At 46.6% G+C, this 27807-nt stretch overlaps 1 protein-coding gene across 1 annotated transcript; it reads right to left on the reverse strand.

The window, feature by feature from the left end:
• On the reverse strand, positions 1-27807 carry Alkbh5 (alkB homolog 5, RNA demethylase). The gene is made up of 4 exons (XM_008821966.3): positions 26322-27807; positions 15925-16005; positions 2555-2710; positions 1-1723 (listed from the first exon to the last, which is right to left on the reverse strand). Exons 1-4 carry the CDS (start codon positions 27089-27091, stop codon positions 1546-1548), a joined length of 1185 nt encoding a protein of 394 aa, XP_008820188.1. The 5' UTR covers positions 27092-27807; the 3' UTR covers positions 1-1545.

Genomic DNA, 27807 nt, shown 5'->3' on the forward strand with positions numbered 1-27807 from the left:
TTTCAAAATATATTAGATTTGGTTTTTATTGTAGAGCACACACATATCAGGGCAAAGTGCTGCACACACAACTACAAATCATTTTTGGGAAAAAAGCTGTAAAAAAACAAAAACAAAAAAACAACCCTGCAACTGCTTTAATTATGCAGTCCTGACTTGAGGGATCCAGACTAGCAAAGGAGTTCTGGCCCCAGGGAGGGGTTTCTTGATAGTTGACGGCCCCAGATTTCCATAGCCTCTTGAGGCCTTAGGGTAAGGCCTCTGTATACCCCTGAAGTGGTGGTGGCATGGTTGCTTGCAAGGCCTCTGTTGTGGCAGGCCCAGGTCCTGGACTAGCTGCCAAAAAGACATTCCTAATAACTCTAGATCAGCAAAACCCTGCAGCCTTCCAGGATCTGAGTGGGTAGAAACTGCCAACGACTTTACCTTTTTATTTATATTTTCCTTTTATTATTTTTTGAAGCCCCTTCTCCAGCATCCATGCTCAAGGCAGAGAAGGTACCAACCCAGTCTGCAGATGTTTAACTTCTTGTCTTGGATATATGCTGTAGGCAAACAGAGAGGGTGTACCTTCTTAGAGGGATGACATGGGGAAGAAGGCCCAAGCTGACCAACTGAGGAGAAAGGAAAGAAATAGGAGAAAAGCCAAGAGACCAAAGGGAGGGGGAAATACCTCAAAACAAAAGAAAACAAAAGCCCTACCACACACAAGTTCCCATACCCCAAATGCTAGGCTTGGACGCAAACCAGTTCTTCTAGCTAGAAACAATTCCTACAAATGGCCAACATGGCAAGTCTAACTGTTCCATACAATCACACACATATGCCTGAAAGGAGCAACTCAGCAGAGAGGCATGTTCTTGGCAAGAGAGGTCAGGACCACTGTGCTAGCCCCTTGACAGCCCAAGAATTGGTGGGCAGAGAAGCCAGAGGGCGTGCAGGAAGCCTGGGGACTCAGCAATAACTTTGGGGTGGCAGGGACTGGCACTGTCTAAGCCCTGAACAACCACCCATCCGACCTGAATAGTGGGGAAGAAGGTATTTGCATGAGCTTCCAGGGCCTGGATAGCCGGTGAGAAGTAGGGGTAGCAGCCTGACACAGGGCCTGTAAGGCTCCAAGAGATCTCAACCAAGCATGAACTCCAGTGGAGGAAAGGGCTGGCAGAAGAACGAACTTTGTTTAGAACACTGCAAAGATTTACATTTAAAGCCAAAACAAGAATTCCTTAACCAAAACATTTTGTTATGTTTAAATAAACCCAGCCTGACACAGCTCCACTTGACAATGGTTGTTCCCAACATCTCTACTGGCTATTCTGGTGTGAGCTGTCCCCTACAGAAGTCAAGATTGCCTTCCCATCCAGGAGGAAAGCCCAGAACACAAGAACCCAGGTCTTGGGCCAATTCTGTTCTTCAGCCTTAATGGGCAACAAAGCAAGGAAAAAGTATGTAGGATCAAAATAACAAAAACAAAAACCCTCAAACAAAACAGAAGATGGGACAGCTACATGAAGATTAGCCAGAGTTCCAGGAGGGCACAGGGCCTCAGTGCCTCCGCATCTTCACCTTGCGGGCGGGGCTGCCTGTTGCCTCCGGGCAATCCTCTGAGGATTCGTAAGACTTGCGCCAATAGTTCTCAGAGCTAAAGCTACCCCTCCTCCGGTGTGTGGGCAGAAGCACTGAACGTCGATTTTCTTCTTTGTCCATCTCCAGGATCCGGGGCCTATAAGCAAAGAAGAAGAGTTGTTACCTGAGGCCAGAAGGGGGGCCCAATCTCACCATAACTGTTATCTGGACTCTGGATTCCCTGTCCTTGGCTTACTCTTGCTCAAAGGTTCTCAATGAAGGGTAGTACTGGCAGAAGTAGTAACACTGGAGGGGCCTGTCTACTAAGTGACGGTGGTCAGCCCTTGTCATGGGAACGCCTCTTAGTCACCTTGTGTGGTCTGTTTCATTCTGAGTCTGGTGCTTGGTCCCCTGTCAGGTCTGCTGGGCTTTCCTTATCCCAGCTTCAAGACCCTGCATGGTCCTGCCACATACCTCTACTTCCCTACTCTCTTCACACAACCCCTTCTAAACTTGCAAACCCTTAGTCTCTGAAACCACTAAGCCCTTTTCTGCCTCAGAGCTTGAGCTCATATAGTACTTCCTACCTGACACAGCTTCCTTACCTTTCTGATGCCATCTTAACCATTATCCTCCCAGAAGCCCTCTCCATTCCTTCTCTAAGAGGTTCTTGGCTCACTTCTAGGTGGCCAAATCCTCTCTAACACTAAATATAAACTTACAAGTGTGTGTGTTCAAATGGGAATGAACAAGCCAAGTCATGGGAGGGCTACAACATTTCCAGTTGTCAGAATTTCTGCTGGATCTTTTCCTTCTGGGGTACATGTGCCAGGGGCTAGGAAGAAATGCCACCAGTGCCACTTTCTCAAAAGAAAAAGTAAGACTTTGAAGGAATGGGTAACCCCAAGCTCCTAACCAGCCTATTCCTATCCTGCCTGCAGCTAGACCACAGACTGCATTGTTGGCCTCTATTGAGGGTCTTAAGTACCTGTGGGCAGCATCAGGGTCTGCCTTCCGGTGGGAACGTTTGGGTTTCAGCGCAGGGTCCCTGTTGTTTCCTGACAAACGTTCTGAAGCATAATTGGGTGGCAATCCGGAGCTGCTCAGGGATTTTGTTTCCAACCGCGGTGCATCTAATCTTGTCCTGCAAAGGAAACATACGTGAAGTCACCAAAGGGCCTCTGATGAAGGCGTAAGTCCCATCAGACCATATCTCTCTCCATTCAGGCCAAGTGGAGATCAGTTAGGCCTGCGAGCCAGCAGTCTTGTTCTGTGTTCTGTCCCTCAGTTGTTTCATGATTCAGCTAGAGACTAGCTGAATGGTCTAGAGACTTCCAGTGAATGTCTTTCTCATTTTCGGACTGAAAGTTAAGAACAGGAGTACTTCTGTCTGGGCACCTCCAATGATTAAGGTCTGCTATCCCTGCAGACAGACTCCAGGGCACTCTCAGTTGTAGCACGTTGCCACCCAGTCAGACCTGCCTGAAGCCTGTGGGCACTACACACTCCAAAAGATGCCTTCATCCCTGCCAGCAATGGCACTACAGGAAGGGCCTGTCCCAGCTTCTGGAAGGTTGGAGGGAAACAGACTCAGAACCTCTGCATTCTCATGTAGACACAGGGTCATGGAGGTCGAGTGCCAGAGCCAGGGAAGGAGAAGCCTAGACTCACACTTGGCAAGAGCTTTTAAAAGACAAGTATCAGTCAGGGGTGATGGCACATATCTTTAACTCCAGGACTTAGAGGTAGGCAGATCTCTGAGAGTTCAAGTTAGCCTGGTCTACATGCCATCCATGGCTACACAGTGAGACCCTGTCTCAAGAACAACAAACCAAAATCAACCAACCAACCAACACCAAAATCCAAACCACGTGAGTATAGCGGTGTACACCTTTGATCTAAGCACTTGAGAGGCAGAGGCCAGTCTGGTCTATGAAGTCAATAAACAAACAAACAAAAAAAACTCCAAACCAACCAACCAACCAACCCCAAAACCCAAACCACATGAGTATAGCGGTGTACACCTTTTGATCTCAGCACTTGAGAGGCAGAGGCCAGTCTGGTCTATGAAGTCAATAAACAAAAAAAAAAACAACTCCAAACCAACCAACCAACCAACCCCAAAACCCAAACCACATGAGTATAGCGGTGTACACCTTTTGATCTCAGCACTTGAGAGGCAGAGGCCAGTCTGGTCTATGTAGTCAATAAACAAAAAACCCCCCCAAAACCGACCAACCAAAAACAAACAACAAAGAAAGGTAAGTCTCTACCCAGTAATTTAAGGAACACATTGCCTAGTCAAGGCAATACATACAAGGGACAGACAAGGTAAGAAGAGGAGGGAGGAGCTGGCCAGAGAGGATCCTGAAGCACCTTTTCCAGGGCTTGCTGAACATAAAGTAGTAACTGGGATCTGAGGAGAAAGGTGCTGCAATTAGATGGGAAAAGGTACCCTGACAAGAATGCTCATGGAGAGAGAGAACAGGTAGGAAACCCAAAAGCTGCACCTGGTCCTCATAGCTCCATTACCACAGTTGCCATTGCCACTCTCCATGGTATGGCCTGCTGTAGGCAAAAAAGGGAAAGCCAGGTCAGAAAGGTGGAAGGGCAACATCTTGAAAGTCTTAGGAAAAAGGTTTAAGCCTAGGTGAAACTGCAGGTCTGACAGATAGCAACCACTCTGGCCTGGGCAGCAGCATCTCCTTCCTTCCAGGTGAGAATGACTATTTTGATGCCCTCAGGCCCAAACTGATGAGCAGGCAGGCATGGCAGATTCTGCCCCCTGTTTTGGCCTCACAGAGGGGCCCAGCTCACCAATGGGCCTACTAGTCTTGGCTGCTATGCTCAAGGAAACAGGAACTAAGCAGCAAGAGGAGAAAAACTCATTCTGGCTGCTGCCCTTCAGAGTCCAGGTAGCCACTTTTAATCTTTGGGTCTGTTTCCTCATCTAAGCAAAGGTAGGAGATGTGACTGAGTTTAAGGCTGCCTTCAGTTCCAAGGGTCTCAGAATCATATCAATTGCCTCCCTCAAGGCTGGAACACAAGGATTTGATTTAGAACCCCAAGTCCTCACATACTCCTGTGCTGAGAGGTCCATGGAGCAGAGACTGGACCAATACACCAGAGCCTGACTTGGACATAAGTGTAAGAATCTGTAGTCTTACAGAAGTCCCTCCTCTGAGGTCAAGGACCGCTGCACCCTGGCAGATAAACTCAGTGGCAGCACTGTCATCTCCCTGGAAGGCAAGCCTTTGTGAGCTGCCTTCAGGCCCCCGTCTGGAGCATCAAGAAGCCCCAGACCTGCTCCTGGGTGTTGCAGGCTGCCCTTTCCCACCAGATCAGAGGGGCTGAGGGGATCCTAGCAGGGGGAGGGCAATTCTTTCACTCCAGTTGCCAAACATCCCTCCCTACCCCCAGACTGTCCTCTTCCCTCCATCCCTGACAGTTTGGCCTTCCCAAACTGCTTTTGATCCAATTCCATTTGGGTTGAAGCAGACCAAGTTCCTCCCCAGACACCCAGTTTGGGGGGAGGCTGTTTTTTTTTTTTTAAAACAATACCCCCTATTCTCATCTGTCCCTCCCCTTCCCATGCTGCCAATTTCTAACTGCAATAGTGACTCTGTGCTTGTCTTTTAGTTGTGTAGTGTGTATATGGAATGTTGTGAAAATTGACCCTCCCTCACCAGCTGGTTGCTCTCTTCTCTCTTGGCCTTGCCCAGTCATGGTAGCAGGGCAGGGGACTCTCAAAACAAAACAAAAACAACAACAACAACAACAACAAAAAAAAAACAAGAAAAGGAAAAAGAGGCTAATTAACAAAAAAGAAGAAAAAAAAAAAGAAGTCCCTCCTCTGGCATCCATAAAGCTAAGACCCCACCGCCCCACAGGTATCAGGAAGCCTATAATGAGGTAGTAAGGACCCCTCAGTGCCTCAACCCCTCCATGAAAATCTAGTGGAACACTCTGTCAGGATGAAGGTTTCAGTCCAACCCTGGGGCTGGTTCATCCTGCCACACACAAATTACATACTGGTGTTGAGTCTTACTATTTGGGACAGCCTGTCTGGCAGGCAGAGGCTGTGGTGTTTGGCTCTCTCAGTGTCTAGAACTCATAGAAGAGGCTAGGGAGCCAGGTGGGATCTGATGAAGTTGGACAGACAGAACAGGGCATCAGCCATTTCTCTTTAGCTGTCTGAAAGAGGGGAAAGGTACTGCTCCCCCGACAAAATGACACTGCTGCCATTAGGGGGCAGCTCCTGAAGAAAAGATGACCACAGGTGGCCCCACCAGAAACTCAGCCTTCTGCACCCACTTTGGGGATAGTATGAGCTCAGGGCTCCTGAAGGGCCCCAACAAATCATCTGGGACCATTACAGGTCAGTCTGTCTGTCTCTCCAAGAAGATGTATCTTAAGATTTATTTATTTTACATGTATGAACATTTTGCCTGGATGGATGTAAATGTACCACATATGTGCAATGCCCATAATCAGATCCCCCGGAACTAGAATTACGGATGGCTGTTACACATGGATGCTGGGAACCAAATCTAGGTCCTTTGCAACGGGAGCCAGTGCTCTTAACCACTGAGCCATCTCTCCGGTCTCCCCTACTCCCTTTTTTTTGGTCTTTTTTTGACAGGGTCTCCTTGTAGCCCCAGCTGGCCTGGAACTCATTAAGCTGACCAGGCTGGCCTTGAACTCAGAGAAATCTGTCTGCCTCTGTCTCCTGAGCGATGGGATTAAAGGCATGTGCCACCACGCCCAGCCTTCAGTCCCTATTTTTGTTTTTCATCCACATATATGTGTGTCTGTATAAGTGTATACCACGTGAGTGTGGGTATCAGCAGGGACCAGAAGAGGGCACTGGATTTCCTATTGCTGGAATTACAGTTAATTTTAAGCCATGAGATTTAAGTGCTGGGAATCAAACTCAAGTCCCTGGAAGACCAGTAAGCTTCTTTACTGCTGAGCCATCTCTCTAGCCTCACAAGTATATTCACAGCTAGAGAAGCTCCTGCCCTCCCTCCACTTCTAAAGAATGTGTGCCACAAATAAGGGTCAAGCAGGACAGTTCTAGTACTAAGGTCTGGACCTAGCACCCTCAGATGGCAACATGAGTACAGATCTGCCTATAGTTCAGTTCAGTGGTAGAGTGCTTGCCTAGCATGTGCAAGGTCCTGAGTTCAATAAACACTACAGAAAAAAAGACAGGTATGAGCCAGGTGTGTAAGAAGAGGGCTAGCCTTAAGACCACCACTCCCAGGTTTTTCAGGACAAAACAAATTAGGCCAAGGTACAGGTGGGGCTGGAACAAAGAGAGGCTGTCCAAAGGCATTAACACATCAATGCGGGCCCAGGTAGCTAGGTCAGATCCCCAGAACCCACAGAGACACCAGGAGGGTGTGGTGGCTCACCTATAATTCCAGACTCAGATGGGATCCCTGGAGCAAGCTGGCTAGCAAGACTAGTCATATTGGTGAGCTTTGGGTTCAATTGAGACCCTATCTCAATGACTATGGTAGAAAGTGATAGAAGATTCCCATCATCAACCTTTGGTCGCCACATGCTTGTGCACAACACAAATGCAGCCCCACACATGAACACCAAAGACACAGGCAGAGGCACACATGAAAAACCAAACAACAAATAAAAACACAACACATGAAATGCAGGGGGAGGAATGGATGGGCTCTGTCCCAGGAGCCCCTCTCATGCTCCTTTAGCATTCATGTAACATTCAGAGAAGCTTCTGAGTATGGGGAGTAATGCTTATCAAGGGTCAGGCTACTGGTCTGTCACACAGGTACTACCCGATCCAAGTGGCCCCTAAGCCATAGGTAGCTCTTACTGCTGTGGAGCAGAGGGCAACATGGTGGCAGTGTTACCATTCTGAGAGATGTAGAACCAGCCTGTATCCAGGCCCACTCTTTGCCAGGAATGCTACGCTATAAAGCCAGGTTTTCCAAAAGAACAAGAAGACAGGAACCAGTGCAGCAGGATTATTTAGTGCGCAGACAGGTCTAGGACTAAGCTTCAGCACCTTTAAGCACTAGACTCCCATAGTACAGACCTGTATCCTAACCTGCAGGTTCCCACCTCTCCTGCAACTTCACTCCTACCCATCTTCTACCAACAACATACTTCTAATTTCTATCCTATTCCTTTTTTATCATGTACTCTACCACTGAGCTAAATCCCCAATCCCTACCCCATTCTTTCCAGAGAGCAATGCTGAGATAGGTATAGCAGCTCACTATGGTCAAAGAACCTAAAAACAAATAAGGAGTATCACTTAAAGGGAGAGCACTCCAAGCACAAGATCCCAGCGCGCCCCCGCCCCCAAAGGCCTGCAAGGTACTCAAGTTTGAAAGGGAAATTGCTCTAAATTATTCTGCCTGGTTACCACCCTATCATATCATCCTGTCTATCTCCATGCTCCCGGAGGCTATGATTCATAGTGCCAAGTCAGACAACAAGGCCAGCATTATGGTTCTCTGCAGCTCAGGCCTGGTAAAGTATTAATGTCTTCTGGACACCAGGAAGTTGGCATTCCCTACCTCACCACCAGACTCCTCTGGGTTACCTTCCCACACTCCATGGGCCTTGGTTTACACCATGTACCTCTGAGTACAGCCTTCTTTCTCTGTCATGATCAGAGGGCAGGTAGGGTAAGGAAGGGGCTAGGAGATGCTTACATAGCATTTTCAAATCTACCCCCAATATCCCAATTACAAATGACAGGAGAGGGTTCAGTGAAGAATGCATTTGGAAGGCCAGCAAGATGGCTCAATGGGTAAAGGATCTTGCCACCAAGCCTGAGAATCCAAATTTGATCCCCAGAACCTACAAAAAAGTTATCCTTTGACCTTTTCACGCATGCCATGGCACATGCACCCAAATAATTAAATGTTAAAAAAAAAAAAGGAGGGGACGCCAGGCCTGGTGGCACACGCCTTTAATCCTAGCATTTGGGAAGTGGAGTCAGGTGGAGCTCTGTGAGTTCAAGGCCAGCCTGGTATACATAGTGAGTTTCAGGACAGCTGGGGCTATAGGGAGACCCTGTCTCAAAAAGATGGAAAAAAAAAAAGGAGGGGTGCATTTGGTACTCTGCAGCTCAGGCTTGGTAAAGTGTGTCTTCTGGACACCAGGAAGCCTGATGCTAAGGTGGCATTCCCTACATCACCAGTGAACTCCTCTGGGTTCCCTTCCCATACTCCATGGGCTGTGATTTACACCATGTACTTCCACTGAGCACAGCCTTCTTTCTCCTTCATGATGATCAGAGGGCAAGTATGTTAAGAAGAGGCTAGGAGATGCTTACATAGCATTTTCAAAACTATCCCCAATGCAGCAGTAGAAGCAGGCCCCCTTACCTCTCTGGTGGTCTCACTGCAGACACACCAGAATGGTCAGGACGCCAAATGGGAAGTATGTGTGCATCAGGGGACACTTTCACTAGGCTAGGGAACAAATGTGGGCTACACTTTGCCATAGGGGACAAGAATCAGAGACAGAACCAACCTTATACTCCAGAAACGGTAAGGGTCTCTGTGGGAGCAATAGATTAGGCCTGGTCAGGATTAGGGAAACCAAGAGCCAACCACTGTACATGCTGCTGAGGAACGGAGCAGAGTGGATCCATCACACCTACCTTCTGTTCATCGACACACCAGGTGGGGTCCTCTCCAGATCTCTGGCATCCTATGGCTCCAATGGTACAATAAGCTATTGAACTGAGCCTTCTATAAACTGTCTCTCGTGACCCCCCCCACTTCCCATTGATCACATGCTTCAGTGGCTTCCCAGTGCCTTCCAGATTTGTACCAATCTCTACCTCATTTCTAGTCTGTTCTAGTATAATAGACTGTCTCAGAGCCTGCCCTTCCTTGTTCCCTCTTTTCTCCTTTTTCTGGTGTCTTGAGTGGAACCCAGGGTCTTGTACACGCTAGGCAAGCTTCTAACATCTTCAGGTGGATGCTTCTTGACCAGCCCCTCTCTGATGAGCATTCAGTGGCTACCTTTCCCAAAGAACATACAGATAAGAGCCCACTCAGGTTTGGTATAGCCCAGTATTAAAGAACTGGCCTAACATGTTGGAAGGTCCCGAGTTCGATCAGCACCACCATAAACCAATGAAAACAAAAAATGCTAATAATATTCCTAGCACTAGAATAGAACCTAGAACATCTTGGTTAACATTTGCCAAATGAATCTCTATCTGCTTTTTCTCTAGTGCTGCAGAACATGCTGAGACCCACTTCACCAAAAGCAAAGAAGTGGCCTATTTATATTGCCTTGTATTACTTCATCTGGTTCAATGGACAGTGCTAACTTCAGGAATGTAAGTGTTATAAGCAGTCCTGAGAGCCTTCTAGAGACCATCAAGGCTCTGCCTGCTTCCTTCTTCATCCCTCTCATCTGCACTGGTCTCCTATACTTCCCTGCCTTATAACCAGGCCAGTAGTTTTGAGTTGAGAAGCCAGATGAACCAAGCCTGTCCTGATCCTCCCACTAAGGTGCCTATGATTATTTTGGTTTTCTTTTCTGACAGGCCCTTAGGGGATATAACCCATGCTTTTCTATCAGTGCTTCCTCTGTTTTGTGCTGTTACTGACATGTAAACATGGAAAGAACCATGGGTGCCTTATATGCTATACCTATATATAATTAACACTTGGTAATTCTAATCCAGAAAGCCCTATTTAAAAATCATTCCAAGCAGCTAGCTTCCTGTTTGAGCTCCTTTCCAGAGTTTACACCTCCTACTCTCAGGGTTAATGTGTGAATACTTGGTAGCAAGTCTGGTTCTCCAGGAGAGGAGCATCTGGGTATAAACCAGGGAATCATACAAACACTGGGAATCCCCACCCCTAAATCCATGAACTAAGAACTTCATCCTCCAAGTTGGTCAGCCTTGTGGTCCTCTATCTGTATGTACTTTAATCCTTTAAATATACCTCCAAAAGTTAGGTGCAGCTTTACAGCAAGGGTAATAATGATTACTACACTAATCCAGAGACCTGACAGGATGCAGGGACTTAAGGATCTGAGTAGCCTACAGTTACCACTTCACCCCACTATCTCTCAAGTAGCCCCCTTTGATACTTACAACTCTTACAGAGGACAAGGTTCAGTTCCTAGGACCCACAAGGAGGCTAACACTATAACTCCAATTCCAGGGGATCTGATGCCTTTTGGCCTCCATAGGCATTGTACGCATATGATGCATTCACATGCATGCAGGCAAAACACATACATAAAATTTAAACACAAAATATTTAATCTTTTATGTGTATAAATGTATTGCCTGATGTATGTAAGTGCACCTGTGTTGTGCAATGCCAGCAGAGGTCAGAACAGGGCATCAGATTCCCCTGGAATTGGATTTATGGACAGTTGTTAGCCACCATGTGGGTGCTGGGAACCAAACCTGGGTCATTTGTAGGATCAGACAATGCTTTTAACCACTGAACATCTCTCCAGCCCCTATAAATTTAACTTGGGGGCTGGAGAGATAGCTCAGGGGTTTAAAAGTGCTTGCAGCTCTTGCAGAAGGGCTGAGTTTGGTTCCTATCACTCACATGGTGGTTCACAACTGCTTATAACTCCAGCTCCAGGGATCTAATGCCATCTCCTGGCCTTCAAGGGCACTGTACTCAATGCACAAACTAACAAAACACAAACACATATACATATTTAAAAAAAAATCTTTAAAAAATAAAAATATTTGACTTGTTATGTGTGGGTACCTGCAGAGATGAAAAGGTGTCAGATGCCCTGGAGTTGGAGTTATAAGCAGTTGTGATAAGCCTCTGCTTCCTGAATGTCCCTTAAAGGTGTGCACCACCAAGCCCGGCCTGAGCTTGTTTCTTAAATGATACATGGCCAGGGAGGTGGAAAGGGTGACACCTGGAGTGCTCCACTGTGCAAACCACCACAAGAACCAACACCAGGAGACCTAGGTCCATAGCCTCACTCAACCACTTACTGTGACCCCAAATATTAATCTGGCTTGAAGATTCCACTTCCAGGCAACCTCTCAAAGGGTCACTTCCAGACAAAACAGCCCATTTCACAGGAGCCTTATTCTATTCAGCCAGAAAGTCCACGGCAGCTATCCATCTCCTTCTTGAGATCTTTAGAAAGATCTTGCCAGCTCTGACTGATCTGAGCTGGTGTCAGAACTACCAAACCATCTCTTGGGAAGCTATGCCATGGCTATCTGAATTTAAGAGAAGACTGGTTCTAACCCTTCTGTCTGTAATGGGTCAGGTTCTATGTCCAGACTCTTACTCACTGGAACTTGCCTTACCAAAAGACACCAAATCAGGCAGGTACTCCTAGGCCACTGCTGTCCTCTGGGTAGTCTCTGGATGCCCAAGTCAGGATGTGCTTTTCAAACTGACCCAGTTTATCTTTTTTGTCTGTCTTTTTTTTTTTTTTTTCTGGTCTTTTTGAGACAGGGTCTCCTTGTAGCCCTAGCTGTCCTGGAACTCACTATGTAGACCAGGCTGGCCTTGAACTCACAGAGATCCACCTGCTTCTGCCTCCCAAGTGCTGGGATTAAAGGCATGTACCACCACGGCTGGCTCCCCTCAGTTTATCTTTTTATAAGAAAAGTTCTAAAAGATCTCTGGGTTTTTGTTTATTTTTTCTCTTGGCAGGGTCTCATTATGCACCACATCCCCCCTCTCCATTGCCCTTGAATATGAACTTGGAAATTCACAATGGTCAAGCACATGGAGTGGGACAACCTAAAGAGGAGTGCATGCTGAAGGGTCACAGGCACAGGAATGTGAAAGTCCTGCATATCAAAATGGTCAATACCTGGGCCTTGAAGGACAGTTAGGTTGGTCAGTGTGTATATATGTTGGAAATCTGAGAAGTGATGATGTGGATCAGAAAATAAACATGTTAGATGGAAAGGTGTTCCCAACAGAGGCCATACTGCTACAGAACCAGGATACAAATTCATCAACTGCACTGGGGGCTACAGTATTTTTTTTTTTTAAAGGCATTAAAAAAAATTTTTTTTTAAATTGCTTTTACTTTATGTGTATGAAAGTACTACCTGCATGTAGGTAGGTGCACCCATGTTGTGCAAAGCCCAAGGAGGACAGAAGAGGCCATTGGATCCCCTGAAACTGGAGTTATGGACAGCTGTTAGCGCCCATGTAGGTGCTGGGATTCGAACCTGAGTCTTTTACAAGAACAACCACTGTTCTTAACTGCTGAGCCATCTCTCCAGCCCTACACTACTTAAAAAATTTATTATTTTTATGACTGTATTGCCTGCATTTATGTAAGTGCACCTGTGTCATGCAATGCCCACAGAGATCAGAAGAGGTCATCAGATCCCCTAGAACTGGAGTTACAGAAAAATATAAGCCACCATGTGGGTGCTGAGAATTGAACCCAGCCAGTGCTCTTAACTGATGAGCTGTTTCTCCAGCCTTAGGGGCTACAGTACTTTAAGGTAGAATAAAATGAAGGGAAGAATCTTAAGAAGACTAGGCTGGATACTTAGGGTATCATTCTGCAGGCAAGAGAGACATCTGTGTCAATCCTTGGATTCCCTTAGGTTGGCTGACAAGCACTCCATCAGTCAGATGTTCACTTGTCAATGTGTTCAGCGCATACCTTTGGCATATGGTAAAGAGTACTGTAGCAGGGCATGATGGCGCATGCCTTTAATCCCAGCACTAGGGAGGCAGAGGCAGGCAGATCTCTGTGAGCTCAAGGCCAGCCTGGTCTACATAGTGAGTTCCAGGACAGCTGGGGCTACAGGGAGACCCTGTCTCAAAAAGAACCCCACCCCTGGGGGAAAAAAAAAAAAAAAAAAAAAGGACTTTACTTCTCTGGTCTATTCACAAAAATAAGCCTAGTCCAACTAAAAGAAAAATCAGGCAAATCCCACTAAGTGATAGTCTATAACCAATCAAGTCTGAGAAACTCATTGCTAAGAGGAGTAAGATGACACGACAATTAAATGTAAGAGAAAAAGGACACTAGGACAAAAATTAAGCAACTCTTAAGTGTGATGGTTAATTTCAATCATAAACTTGGTAAGAATCACCTGGGAGATGAGCCTCTGGGCACATCTATGGGGAACTACTTTGAATAAGTTGAGGTGGGAAGATCTACCCATTCACTGTAGGTGGTACCATTCCCTAGGCCAAGATCCTGGGCTGTATAAAAAGGCTGAAAATAAACTGAGTACAAGCATTCATTGTTCTCTGTTTGTTCATTATGGATGGAATGTGATCAGATGCTGCAAGATCCTGCCACTAAGATTTCCATGTCATGATGGTCTCTATCCTGGAACTGTGAGCCAAAATAAATCTTCCTTGTTATATTTGTATTTTATCACTGCAACAGGAAAATGAAGAAGTAAATCTGAAAACTTTGGACTACAGGTACATTCCAAGGACTCAGGCATGCTAAACAAGTGCTCTACCTCTGGGCCACATTCGAACCCACTACTGATTTCTTTCATTTTGTTATAGTCTTTAGACATAGGACCTTGCTATGTTGCCAGGCTGGTTTCCAACTCCTGGGCTTAAGCAACTCTTTTGCCTCAGACTCCCATGCCTGTACTGGGGATTTAACCCAGGGTCCTAAGATTGCCAGATAAACACTGTACCACTGAGCTATATATCCCCAGTCCAGCATTCTTTTTATTTTTTAGTTTGAGACAGGGTCCCACTAATTTGCCCAGGTTGTCCTTGAACTCTCTTGTAGCCTAGACAAGTTCTAAACTTACAATCCTCAGCCTCAGCCTCTTGATTCTAACAAACGAACTATACTAACTTAAATGATCAACAATAGGGGAAATAAAATACAAGGTACATGGGAACTCGACTACTCTCACAATGTTCTATAAATCTTAAACTATTTAAAAAATATTTAAATTTTAAAGAATTTTAAAAAGGCTTAATATTATACATCCTAATCAAGCATAACCTAAGTCTGCACACTGGACTTGCTTTGCTCACTAACTTTCTTTTTCCTTTGAGATAGGGGCTTATGTAGCCCAGGCTGGTCTTGAATTCCTCTCCTGCCTCCACCTCCTAAGTGTTAAGATTTCAGAAGTGCCCTACCACACTCAGCTAGTTTTATCGCTCTCCATTTTTTTACTCCTTCCTTCTTTTTCCTCCACCCTGCCCTTTCTTTTTTATTCTAGGAAAGGCTTCTTGTGTGACCCAGGTTTGCCCCAAAGTCTCAATTCTCCCACCTTGGCCTCCCAAATGCTGACACTGCAGGTATGAGCCAGCCACCACACCCAGTCAAGAGAAGGCAGGTTACTGTTAGTCAGTACATCCCCAAACCCTCTCCCCAGAGGGGAGATGGCCACAGCTATGAACCACTGACTGCTGTACCTCAATTTCTCACTCTTGTCTCCTCTCCTCGCTTCCTTATTCCCCCAAGAAGTAAAAGCCTAGGCATTTTTTTTGTCTTTTTGAGACAGGGTCTCCCTGTAGCCCCAGCTGTCCTTGAACTCACAGAGATCCGCCTGCCTCTGCCTCCCAAGTGCTGGGACTACAGGTGTGCACCACCACTCCTGGTAAGCCTAGGCATTTTTAAAGCAGGTTGCTAAGGTATAGTCTAAAAATAATCACCAAAAGTACACAAGTCAGATCAAAGGGGTAAAGAAAAGGTGGAGATGAGGCTTGTGGGGGGAAAATGCTCCCCAAATTTAGTTTCAAGATTATGCCCATAGAGGCTGGAGAGTCGGCTCAGTGATTAAGAGCATACACTGTTCTTACAGAGGTCCTGAGTTCAATTCCCAAGTTTGGTGGCTTAAAAATGCCCATGTAACTCTACTTCCAGGAGATCTGATGCCCTCTTCTGGACTCCACAGGCACTGCATTCACACCTGCACATTCCCATACACAAATACCACATATAAAGAGTTAAAAAGCCCTCTTCTGACCTCTGCAGCACTGCATGACACAGGTGCACTCACATACATGCAGGCAATATACTCATACACATAAAAGTAATAAATAAAAATTTTAAATTAAAAAAAAAATTAAATCTTAATTAAAAAAAAAAAAAGCTGGGCATGGTGGCACACCTTTAATCCCAGCACTCAGGAGGCAGGCAGATCTCTGTGAGTTCAGGGCTAGCCTGGTCTACATAGTAAGATCCATAGTGAGTTGGGGGCTATAGGCCCTCTGCTCATGAGTATCTGGAGCATGTGTCTTTGCTCAACACTGAACTTCTTAAAATAAGAGAACTTTCTGCTCTTCTAGATTTCATAGTTACATGCCAGGGGTACAGAGGTGTGCCTTCTAAGAGGATCTAGACAAGCTTGTAGGTAGGGCAGAGGATGCCAGACACAAGGGCACTTACTTCCTGAGAATGATGACCGCCCGACGCTCCTTGATGTCCTGAGGCCTTATGCAGTGAGTGATTTCATCAGCAGCATACCCACTAAAAAGAAACAGAACAAGTCACCAGAAGGTGTGGACAGACACCAAAGTTCCTGGGGGGACCGACCTACCAACCAAGTCTTTTAAAAGAAATATTTATTATTTATTTTTAGTGTATGAGTGTATTGCCTCCGTGTGTGAGTACACCTGTGTCATGCAATGCCTGCAGAGGTCAGAAGAGGGGTTGGTTCCCATAGAACTGGAGTTATGGACGGTTGTTAGCTGCCATAAGAGTGCTGGGAACAGAACACAAGTCCTCTGCAAGAGCAGTCAATACCATCTCTCTAGGCCCTGGACCCACATCTTATGGCTGCCCTCTGCTTTTACTTGAAAAGTTTCAAGGATCTACATGGAAGGGAGATACCACATTTAAGCTCTAGGAAGCTTCCACCCAGAAATCATCTGATTAAAAACCTGGCATGAGGCATAGAAGATCCACTGGTCCCTTAAGGCAAAGGCTGAAGCAACACTTTCCTGGCACAGGCCAGAACCCTTCTTGTTAGGAACCCTTAGGACTGGGGTGTAGCTCTGAGGCAGAGCACTTGCCTGGTACATGTGAGGTCTTACGTTCAATCTCCAGCACTAAAAAATAAAAGAGCTCCCAAAAGGCTACACCTTTAGAGGCAATTGGAGTTCTGTTGAAAAGACAAAGAACTAGCCAGGTTCCCAGCACTCAGGAGGCAGAGGCAGGTGGATCTCTTTGAGTTCAAGGCCAGCCTAGTTTACATAGTGAGTTCCAGGCCAGCTGGAGCTACAGGGAGACCCTGTCTCCAAGAATAAAAACAAAATAAAACAAAAAAACCCCCAACAACAACAATAAAACCAACAAAAAAAAAAAAACCAACAAAAAAAACTGAGCTCTTTCCTCCTGCCTTTCCCCTTTTAGCATGTAGAGGAAGCCAAAGCAGTCGCTGACAACACTGAGTCACAGAGAGAACTAGGATGGCCAAGTCCCAACACAGACTTTTTCTACTTGGAAAAAAAGGTTTCAAAAGCCTCCTCTGAAAGGATCCAAAATTTTGAAGACAGCTGTGTTTGGGATATTTTAAGTATTTTCATTCATCACATTGAAATTTCCACTTATTTTCAACAGTTACATGAGTTGAAAACTGTTCAAAGGCCAATGAATGTGGGTAGATGACTGTCCTCTTCTCAGCTGGCAACATCTTGATTTGAAGCACTGGAAAACAATTCCGATTACTGAGCTGCTCACATGTTCTCAATGGGCAACCCCAAGAGATACCATATCCCGGACTCAACCCCAGGTTCCTTCACCGAGCTGTAGAGATCAATATAGTTAGACACCTGCCCAAGCATAAGCTTTCTCTTTTCTACTCCACTTTCCCACTTAGGAATCGATTCCAGGGATCATGCACTTTTCTCTCATAGCTGCTCCTTCTAAAGGACAGCTGTACAGATACATGCTTAACTATAAGAAACAAGACAGATCTGGGAATGACTTTTTGAAGTGCCAGGGTGGCCCAAGAACAATGCTGGGTGCAAGAGCCAACAAAAAATACAAGGCTGAAATAAAAAGCAAAGCAAGAAAAAACAAAGCCAAGCTGTTTAAAAAAGGCTCAGTCTTTAGAGAGAAGTACCTCTGATTTGAAGAATAACACCTCACCTCCCTACCCCCCCCCAGCTGCTCCTAGATCACAGTTCTCTAGAGCTTTCTTTATGAACATCATCCCCACAACAGATTATGGACAAATGACCCTAAATCAAACCAACTTAGAAATTATCAGTTGTTTCAAGAAGCATCATTAGTATATGTAAAAGATCTGAGAATTACTACAGCAAAAGAACCCACTGACTTTAACTAGTGTCGACCAAAAAACCCACTCTCAAATAACCTCTATTACTATCTGTCAGCCCTCAGTGAGAAGTGCCACACAGGAGGAGTTAGGGAGGATTTGGTTCAAAGTAGGACTTTGTTAGCTATGAGAGGCAAAAGCAGGCAGATCTCCATGAAACTGAGGCCAGCCCAGTCTACATAGCCAGTTCTAGTCCAGCTAAGGCCACAAGGAGACCTTGTTTATTTAAAAAAAAAAAAAAAAGAAGGAAGACCTCATCTCCTTCCTTCAAGGCAGAATCAGAGCTGGAACATTTACATGGCTGACAACCATGGCAAGGAGCAGTTAGAAGCTTATCTGGAGGGTTGAAAATGAAGGTGGATAACTCAGGGTGCCTGGTATGCTACTACCATCTGCTAAGCATCTGACACAGCTGAAGGGCCTAGGACCATCTGCAGCAGGTCAGAGCCTTGGGTTTGGCTCCTATCAAGGCAATACCATCTCTGACCCCTATTCCCAGGCTAGGAGCTAACTCTAGTCTCATTCAATTTTTTTCCCCCCTTTCTATTTATTTAATTTTGCTTTTTTGTCTTTTTGAGACGGTTTCCCTGTAGCCCTAGCTGGCCTGGAACTATATAGACCAGGCTGGCCTTGAACTCACAGAGATCCATCTGCCTCTGCCTCCCAAGTGCTGGTATTAAAGGCATGCACCACCACACCCCATGTCCCCTTTTATTTTTGAGACAAGGTCTCTCACTCTGTAACCCAAGTGGATCTGTAACTCTATGTAGCCCAGACTAGTCTCAAAAACATATGGTGATCCTCCTGTCTTAGCCTCTTGAATGCTGAGACTACAGGTGTGAGCCATGTAATCATTCCCCATTAAGTGAGTAGACACCAGGTTGCTAGACAGTTCTACATACTACACACAGATCTTCCCCAAGAGTGCTAAGTCCAAAGGCACATTTCAAAGGCCTGAATCTGCAGTGCCAGCTACATGCAATGCTCCTGGCTGTTAACAAGTATTATCAACTGTTTGATTTGGCTATAAGCATGACCAAGGGCCCTGACTTCTCATTTCCAACAAGGAACAGAACACTTCTCTTAATGTAGCTCTGGAGGAAATCCAGATGTTTGTCAAAGCTTGACTGACCCATGTTCCCTGACCCCATCCTCCAAAGAGCTGTAGAACAAATCACGACAGGGTCCTTCCCTAAGCCCAGAACCACAGAAATGACCTTGACATACTAACCCTACTTTGTGGCCTCATTAATACTGGCATTCTAGAACTTTCTGGTAGCCCACTGACTGTTTCTCAGAGTATGTGAATCCCCCGGGAGAGGAATCCAAAAAGTTCTGGTTAACAGAAGCTCTCCTAGCTGAACTTCAGCAGAAAGAGCCCAGCACAGACCACAAGAGCGTCATTTGTTGTTAAGAAATCTACTTTTACAAGAGTCTGCCAGCTTGAAACATAATATGCCCTGGGTCCAGCCCTACCCTTGACAAGAAGTTCTAGGGCCTCTTGCTGTTATTTTCACAGGGAAATGAGAGGAGGAACTACCTTGTGCTGTCCAGCAGCCTGCTCCCTGCCATCCATAACCACCCAAAGTGACAGGACCTAGCTCTGTCACGCCTTAGTCCTATATCTTAAAGTGACTTAGGACATCTCTCTCCTAGTAAGCTTTCCCTAAGCCCCTTGTCCCAACCAGGCTTCCTCCACACTACCCAACCACATCATCCTAGGACTGTATTACAATAATTTGGCCTATGAAAATTGTGTTTTCCTTATAAGACAAAGCTCTTCACAGGCCTTACTTAACTCTATACAGTGGACAAAAATTTAAATGTATACTAATATTCTATGCCCAAACATTCTACCACTTTGAAGCCTCTATTTTAAGATCTGTAAAACAGAGATGGCAACAAACCCTTCCTCAGAGGATTATACACAAGTTAAATGAGTCTGGAAAACTGTTTACAAGGAACTGTAGGACTAGCTGTGTCTCTTCTGGGGACAGTCCTAAAGAATGGAGTTGATAAGGTACATTTTCAAGGTGACCACGATATTCCCTACTTGTTCCATGTTCTGCCTAGGCCACAACAGACAGGATAAACAGCCTCCCTTTGACTGGGGCTACTTTCCCTAGGCAGCCCCCTTTGAGCCTACCTTATCACTGATAGACCTGTAGGGCTGAGAAGCTTAGAGTTGGGGTGGAGGGGAGGGGCAGCTACTTGGACACAGAAGCACAACTGTGAGTTCAAGTCATCTATCAGTCCCAAGGGTCAAAGAGAAGAAATGGCTTAATTTTATAAGAAATCTTGGGACAGATCAGGATCCAAAGTCCCATTTTTGCACATACTAAGGCAAAGACAGGAGTGAAACACAAGACAGCAGCTCATGTCCTGAGACACCTTTAGCTAAACTTCAAGCATTCAGCAGTATAACAGAGATTCAAATTTCTCTGATAACTCTAAACCATCACCAACTCCATTTTGCATAAGAGGAAAACAGGCCCATAAAGCTGAAGTAATTCACTCACAGTCAAACAGCTGTAGTGATGATGCCGAAACACCTACCAAGTTTCCCATAAACTTTTTGTTTTTTGGTAGTAGAAGCCAAGCAGAAATGTGTATCTTGGTAAAAAGGTTATTATGTCCTGGGGCCTTGCTGGCCCTACCAAAAAACACAAGTCTGCTCTGAGGTAAGAGTGGGAGGGAAGCCTCTACTGATAGTTGAATACCAACAATTCAGGCTAAAATGGCCAATCGGTTGGCCCTGAGATAAAAAAAAAAAAAAAAGATTTATTTTTATTTTAAGTGTATTTTTTACCTGTACATATATAAGTGCACCCATGCATGCAATGTCTGTGGAGGCCAAAAGAAGGTGTCAGATCTCCTGGAACTGAGTTAGGGACAGTTGTTAGCCATCATGTAGATGCTGGGAACTGAACCTAGGTCCTTTGTAAGAGCAGCAAGTGCTCTTTACTGCTGAGCTATCTCTCCAGCCCTGGCCCTGATTTTTTTTTTTTTTTTTGAGACATGGTCTCCCTGTAGCCCTTGCTGGCCTGGAACTCACTATGTAGACCAGTCTGGCCTCAATCTCACAGAGATCTGCCTGCCTCTACCTCCTTAGTGCTAGGATTAATGGCATGTACCATCAAATCCTGCTTGGCCCTGAGATTTTTTAATGGCCTGTGTATTCTGCTTGCTCTGAGCTTCATATTTAAGAATATGAATAAAGTTCATATTTAAGTTCATGAATAGCTTCTCTTTTGCTGCTTTCTGCCCTATTAAGCCTGGCAACAAAAAGGGCAGCCAATCCCAATGACCAACAGCCCTTCCTAAGAGTATAGAATCCTGACTTCATCCCGTGGAAACACAAGACTCCAACATGGGGCTAGGTGGACAGTTCAGCAGAAAGAGGCATTTGCCACCAAGTCTGGAAGCCTGAAGATCGACTAGGGATCCACATAGTAGGAGCAAACCAACTCTCACAAGTTGTTCTGACCTGTATGCATGAACACATACATGTAATTAAAAAATAAAAAGATTCTGAGGGTGCTGGAGAGATGGCTCTGCAGTTAAGAGCACTGACTGCTCTTGCAGAGGACCCAGGTTCAATTCCCAGTACCCACATGGTGGCTAACGAACCATCCTTAACTCCAGTTCCAGGGGAATCCAAAGCCCTCTTATGACCTCTGTGGCACTGCACGACACGGGTACACTCACATACATGTAGGCAATACACTCATATACAGAAAATAAAAACGAAATATTTAAAAAATAAAAAAATTCCAAACGGGCTGGAGAGATGGCTCAGCAGTTAAGAACACTGGCTGTTCTTGCAGAAGACTTGGGTTCGAATCCCAGCATCCACATGGCAGCTAACTCCAGTTCTAGGGGATCCGACAGCCTCTTCTGTCCTCCTCGGGGATTTCACAACACAGGTGGCACCTACCTACATACAGGCAATACACGCATACACATAAAATAAAAATAGTAAAATATTAAAAAAAACAAAAACAAAAACATGGAGCTGGAGAGATGGCTTAGTGGTTAAGAGCACTGACTGCTCTTGCAGAGGACCCGGGTTTGATTTCCAGCACCCACATGGTGGCTATGAATCGTCCTTAACTCCAGTTCCAGGGAAATCGGAAGCCCACTTCTGACCAAGGCACTGCAGGACACGGGTTGTACTCACATACATGGAAGCAATACACTCATACACATAAAAAATAAAAAATAATAAATAAATATTTTTTAAAAAGATTCTAAAAAAGATATGTAGCTCAGGATCTGTCTGTCCTATTTTCCCAACTTTTGAACAAAAGCTAAATTTTGCTCTCAATCAGCAGAACAAGGTCGGCTCTTAGTCCTAAACTGACAAATGCCCACTCCCCCAATGCTACCTATTAACTAGAAGAGTCAAAGGCCAAGCTCACCAGTACATAATGGATGGCTCTGTGAAGCAGTCACTTCCAGACTGGTATCTAAGACCTAAGTCTCTGGGCATGACCTCTCAGGAGTGATAAAAGGAAGCAGTGTTTAAGCAGTTAGTCCTAAGGCGATTATTCTAACAATTAGAGTCTGTTTTATTTTTTTATTTTTCATTTTATGTGTATGAGCGTATTGCCTGAATTGGTTGTTAGCTGCTGTGTGGGTGCTGGAAATTGAATTCAGGTCCTCTGCAAGAACAGCTAGTGCTCTTAACCACTGACCCATCTCTACAGTTTCCCATCTTGTATTTTCTGAGACAGGGTCTCTCACTGGCCTGGAGCTAGCTAAGAAGGCTACGCTGGGTGGCCCTGTCTCCACCTCTCTAGCCCTAGGATTACAAGTGTAGGCCACCATGCCTGGCATTTTTTTTGTTGTGTGAAATCAAACTCCGGTCCTTCCACCTGACAGTACTTTAACAAGTGAACTATCTTCCCAGCCCTGGAGCCTGTTTTAATCTGTCCTACTCACTCTACGGGGACAGAAGAAATATGGGATGAATTGACATGAAGAAAAGGTAAACGTTCTCTAGAGTACAGCATAAAAGAAAGGGAAAGGAACCAAATGGGACCAAATGGTAAGGTTACCGAAACATAAAACGAAACCAAAACTTGGCAGTTGGGTTTAGAAAGGAACATAAAACACTTCTAGAATGGTTTGTGAAGCCTTGCTCTAAATGTCCAGGTTTAGACACTGCAGAGTCAAATGTCGGCCACAAACAAAAATCTCTTTTGAATGCCAATTAGCACATAATGATTTTTGCCATGGTGCCTTTGATAAAAGACACCACTGCCACTAAAAACTCAAGACTCAAGTCAGGTAATAACACCTAGAATCAATCAGCATCTGCAAAGCACCATTGTTTTCATATAACCTGTAGCTATACTGCTCTCACCTCTGGGAAGAGAATCCATCAGGCAGCAAAGGAAAGCAGGCCTCTTACTTGCTTTCATGCAGGACTTGAGGGGTATTACTAACAGGCAGGTGTTCATTTAACGGTGTTATCAAGTGAGCAGGTGTCAGAAGATTTAAATTAGTGGATGTGCCTAGAACCTAGAGCAGTATCTCCCAACTAGGGATGAAGATGCCCTGCAACCCTCACCCACTGAGATACCTGGCAACCAGATACTTCTGATCATCATAAAAAATGTTACTAGTGTCTAGCAGATAAAGGTCAGGGATGCTCCTAAATTTTTTACATTGTATGCACAGTCCACCCAGAAAAGAATTTGCAAGCTCCAGATAGCAACAGTACTGCTAAGAAACAGTAATCAAGATCTTCCATCATGGAACCTCCCCCTCAACCTGCCTCACATCAACACCTATCCCTCTCCCCTTTCTTTAGCTATAGCTATGCCCCACTGCTGCTGCTGAAGGTCTGTTACTGTGTGCTCCCCACATTCTTCATTTGGCTAGTTTCCAGTCATCTTCCCAAGTACTTCGATACTACATAGAGGCTAAGATGCCCCTTTAACATGCTTCTGCAATTATTTTTCTGGATTATGACTATCCACCTGCTCTGATGCCTACAGAGTTTGAATTACATGAAGATTAGAGTCATTCACTGATTAAGCCAGGTGTAGTGGTATAGGTAATCCCAGCATGCCTGGAAGCAGAAGCAGGTGGATCTCTGTAAGATTGAGGCCAGCTGTTTACATAGCAACTTCCAAGCCAACTAGGGCTACAGGGAGACCCTGTTTTTATTTTTTTTTTTGGGGGGGAGTCTTTTTGAGACAGGGTCTCCCTGTAGCCCCAGCTGTCCTGGAACTATGTAGACCAGGCTGGCCTTGAACTCAGAAATCCGCCTGCCTCTGCCTGGGATTAAAGGTGTGCACCACCACCACGCCCAGCCTGACCCTGTCTTAAAAAAAAAAAAATTCCATCAGTGCCCTAGCTGTTTCCCCACAGAGAGCAGGGTTCACTATGTAGCTGTATAGGCATTTGAGAGCCTATCCTGTGTCATGCTCTGTTAGACACCAAATCACCACAGTCACATCTAATAGACTTCAAAAGTTGGCACCATCCCCATTCTAGAGGTAAAGAAAGCCAGCTCTGAGAACATACCTACAAGATCCCAAAGAATGATGGCTTACATCTGCAACCCTAGCACTTGAGGGGCGGAGGCAAGAGGACTGCTATGAGTTGGCATCTAAGCTACAGAGTGAGCTACAGAGTAAAAATAAATAAAATCCCAAAGCAAGTGAAAGCTAGATTCAAAGCTTGGGGGCAGCACTTCTCAGGACATGGCTGGCCTGTGCACACTAACTCTGCAGCCAAGTCTGAATCCAGGAGGACTGAGAGGGACTGGGAAAGTTTTAGGACTTTACAAAGAGAAGACAAGAGGATTTTCCTGATGGTGCAATTTTGCTGCTGATTACTAACAGACTTGCATCTTAAGAATGTGGAAGTTCTGCTCTTGATGAGTGTGCCTGTGTTGGGGAGAAGAGTCTCAAAGTCATAAAGTACCCTGAAATTTCCCCATTAAGCAGCAAATCACTGAAAGACCTCCACACAACCTTAAAGGTCTATGACTGTAGAAAATTAATATTCCATTAAAAAAACCTAATGGCCTTCGTGTAAGGTCCATTTACCATCAAGAACCTTCAACAAGACAGACCCTATGCCTTCCATATACAGCAAGTCCACTGAAAATTCCTTTTGCGGGAGAGTATTCTGAGACAAGGTCTTACTACAATACCCTAAGCTATCCTCAAACTTACAGCAATCCTCCTGCATGCTGAAATCCCATCCTAAAAGATTCTGTCAAGACATCCATTTGGAAGCATCATGCACATCTGAGACACCCTACACAGCTGTGCTCTAGACTTTATTTTGGGGATTAGAGAAATACATTACTAGACTTACCTTTTTTAGGGCTGGAAATAGCCTCCAAATAAATTTCCACTTCATATAAACAGAACAGTGTTCCAGCAGATGATCCACCCTTCTGGCCAGGGCACTGAGATGTTCTCTAGCAGGATCTGGGGTTCCAAACTGGCCAAGAGCCCAAGATGTGTCCACCAAACTACACTGCCAAACACCAGGTCAACAAGCCAGCTATATTTTGATTTAGTGAATATCAGTAACTAAAGCATTTATATAAAGTACTGAAAAGGTTATCCACAACCAAGAGAAAAATTTAAGAGTGTACTGCACATTATTTCTAGCAAACTACTAACTATTCAACCCCAGGAAAGCTATTCTGCCTAACAATGGAGAACCTGTATCACACACTCAAGATCAGAAGAAGAGGAAAAACTGATAGCTAAGCACAGGCTGGCTGGTTGGTTTTAAGATTTGAAAAGGAATTTGCTTAACATCAAAGGGAAACACATGAAGTCTTGAGCTGAGCTCAATTCCTAGGCACCACATAAACCCAGCCAATGCACACTTAAAATCCCAGCACTTGGGAGGCGGAGGCAGGAGGATCAGAAATTCAAGGTCATCCTGTTAGTGTAGCAAGTCCAATCAAGACCACTTAAAAAAACAAGGTGACTCACAGCTTCAATCTCACCACACCGGAGGCACAGGCAAGCAGATCTCTGAGATGGAGACCGGCCTGGTCTACACTGTGAGTTCCAGGCCAGCTGGGGCTACAGGGAGACCCTGCCTCAAAACAAAACAAACCAAAACAATCCAGGAGTGATGTGTTGGTCTTTAATTCCAGCACTCCTATCTCTGTGAGATCGAGGTAAGCCTGATCTACATAGTGAGTTCTGAGCCAGCTGGGGCCCTGTCTTCTAACAAAAATAAAAATAAACACCACACGCATGGAAAACAGACTCCTATGCTAGCCTCTTAAATGTTTCTAGATGAATTCTCGGGGAAGCTAGTGACCACTTGAAACCTGCCTTCAGGTACGGAATTCCACACGGCTCCCAGTCCCATTTTCTCCCGCTAGGACTTGTAAATACCTCCCTGGCCTGCTCCCTGCGAACTGCACACGCAAGGAGGAGGCGTCACACCCCTAGAGAGGTCTACGGGGTGCTGAGGCGGCAGGGGTGCAGGGCCCTCCTCCCAGGTGGGTTACCTGAGCACAGTCACGCTCCCCCTGCGCACCGGCAGGGAAAGCACAGGTTCGGACACCCGGATCGGCTTGAACTGGAACTTGCAGCCGAAGCACAGCGCCGAGTCGCTGAAGAACGACACGGACACAATGGGGCGCTCGAAGATGTGGATGGGATCCACGTGAGACACGATGCAGCCGCCGGGTTGGTAGTCGTTGATGACTGCGCTGTTGACAAAGCCCTCGGGTATGACGCGGTGCTCCACCAGCTTCTGGATCACCAGCTGATGCACCCACTCAGGGATCTCGTCCACGTCGCCCGGCGGGTAGAGGCGCTCCTGGCCAGGCCCGCGCTTCTGCAGCTGGGCGCCGTACGTGTAGCCCTCGCCGAAGAAGTACTTGTTGCGCAGCGGGGCCCGGTCCACCGTATGCTCGTTGTACAGGCCCTTCTCCGCGCGGGACACCACCTCGTCGATGCGGGCCTCGATCTTGGCGCACTCGTCCTGGCTGAAGAGCCGAATCTGCCGGATGCCACTCTTCACCTTGCGCGCCTCCTCCTCCTTCTGCAACTGCTGCTCCTCGTAGTCACTGCGTTCCGGGTCCGAGTCCTCCTGGTATTTGCGTTTCGTTCCCAACACCGGGTACGGCTCGGCGGCGGACGCGGCGGCTGCGGCGGCGGCGACCGCGGCGGCGGCGGCTGCAGCGGCCTCTCGGCTGCCCGCCTTGTAGTTGTCCCGGGACGTCATGGACTTGAGCTTCTCACGCAGGTCCGTGTAGCCGCTGGCGGCCGCCATGGCCCCCGCGACACAGCTCTAGGGACCTCCGGGGCGGCCGGGCATGGCTCTCGCGGGACGCGCCCGGGGGCCCGGGAGGGAACGGGGGTCCTCAGGGCCGGGCCCCCATGAGTGGGTCAAGGACCCGGGGGGCGGTGAAGAGCCGGGAAGGGGTCGCGCCTCGGCAGCGGCGGGTCATGCAGCACAGGCGACAGCGGGGTTTCCTCCTCCTCCACCTTCTCCACGTCCAGAGGAGGAAGGACGCCGGCGGCACCTCATGCCGCGGAAGGCGGTCGCGGAGGCTCGGCCAGACTCGGGATCAGACCCTCAGACGCCGGCCCGGCCCGCACTTTAAAGCGCTCCTCACGACGTCACCGCCTGCCCGTCCGACCTCCGCCAGCGCCGCTCCTTAGCGGGCTTCTCTACGCACATGCGCAATGCTCTCGACTACGGCGGGCCCCGCGAACTGTGGGCATGCGCGTCCGTGCGGACTGGGCGGCAGAGGAGCCAGCGCAGGCGCACACGGGACCCACTCGGCAGCGGCCGCCCCTCCCCCACCCGTGAGGGGCTTCGAGAGAATAGCTCTCAAACCGTAACCTGCCTTCACGCCACGCGCCTCCGAGGCTGCAGGGCTCCCCACAACCGGGGTGTGCTCGCAGGGACAATTCCGCTTCTCTGCCGCATCACGGCATCGTGCGGATGGCCGCGGGCGTTATCAGCCTCCGGCGCACAATCGC

The sequence above is a fragment of the Nannospalax galili genome, unplaced genomic scaffold (assembly GCF_000622305.1).
Source record: "Nannospalax galili isolate Female #2095 unplaced genomic scaffold, S.galili_v1.0 scaffold1448, whole genome shotgun sequence".
NCBI lineage: Eukaryota > Metazoa > Chordata > Mammalia > Rodentia > Spalacidae > Nannospalax > Nannospalax galili.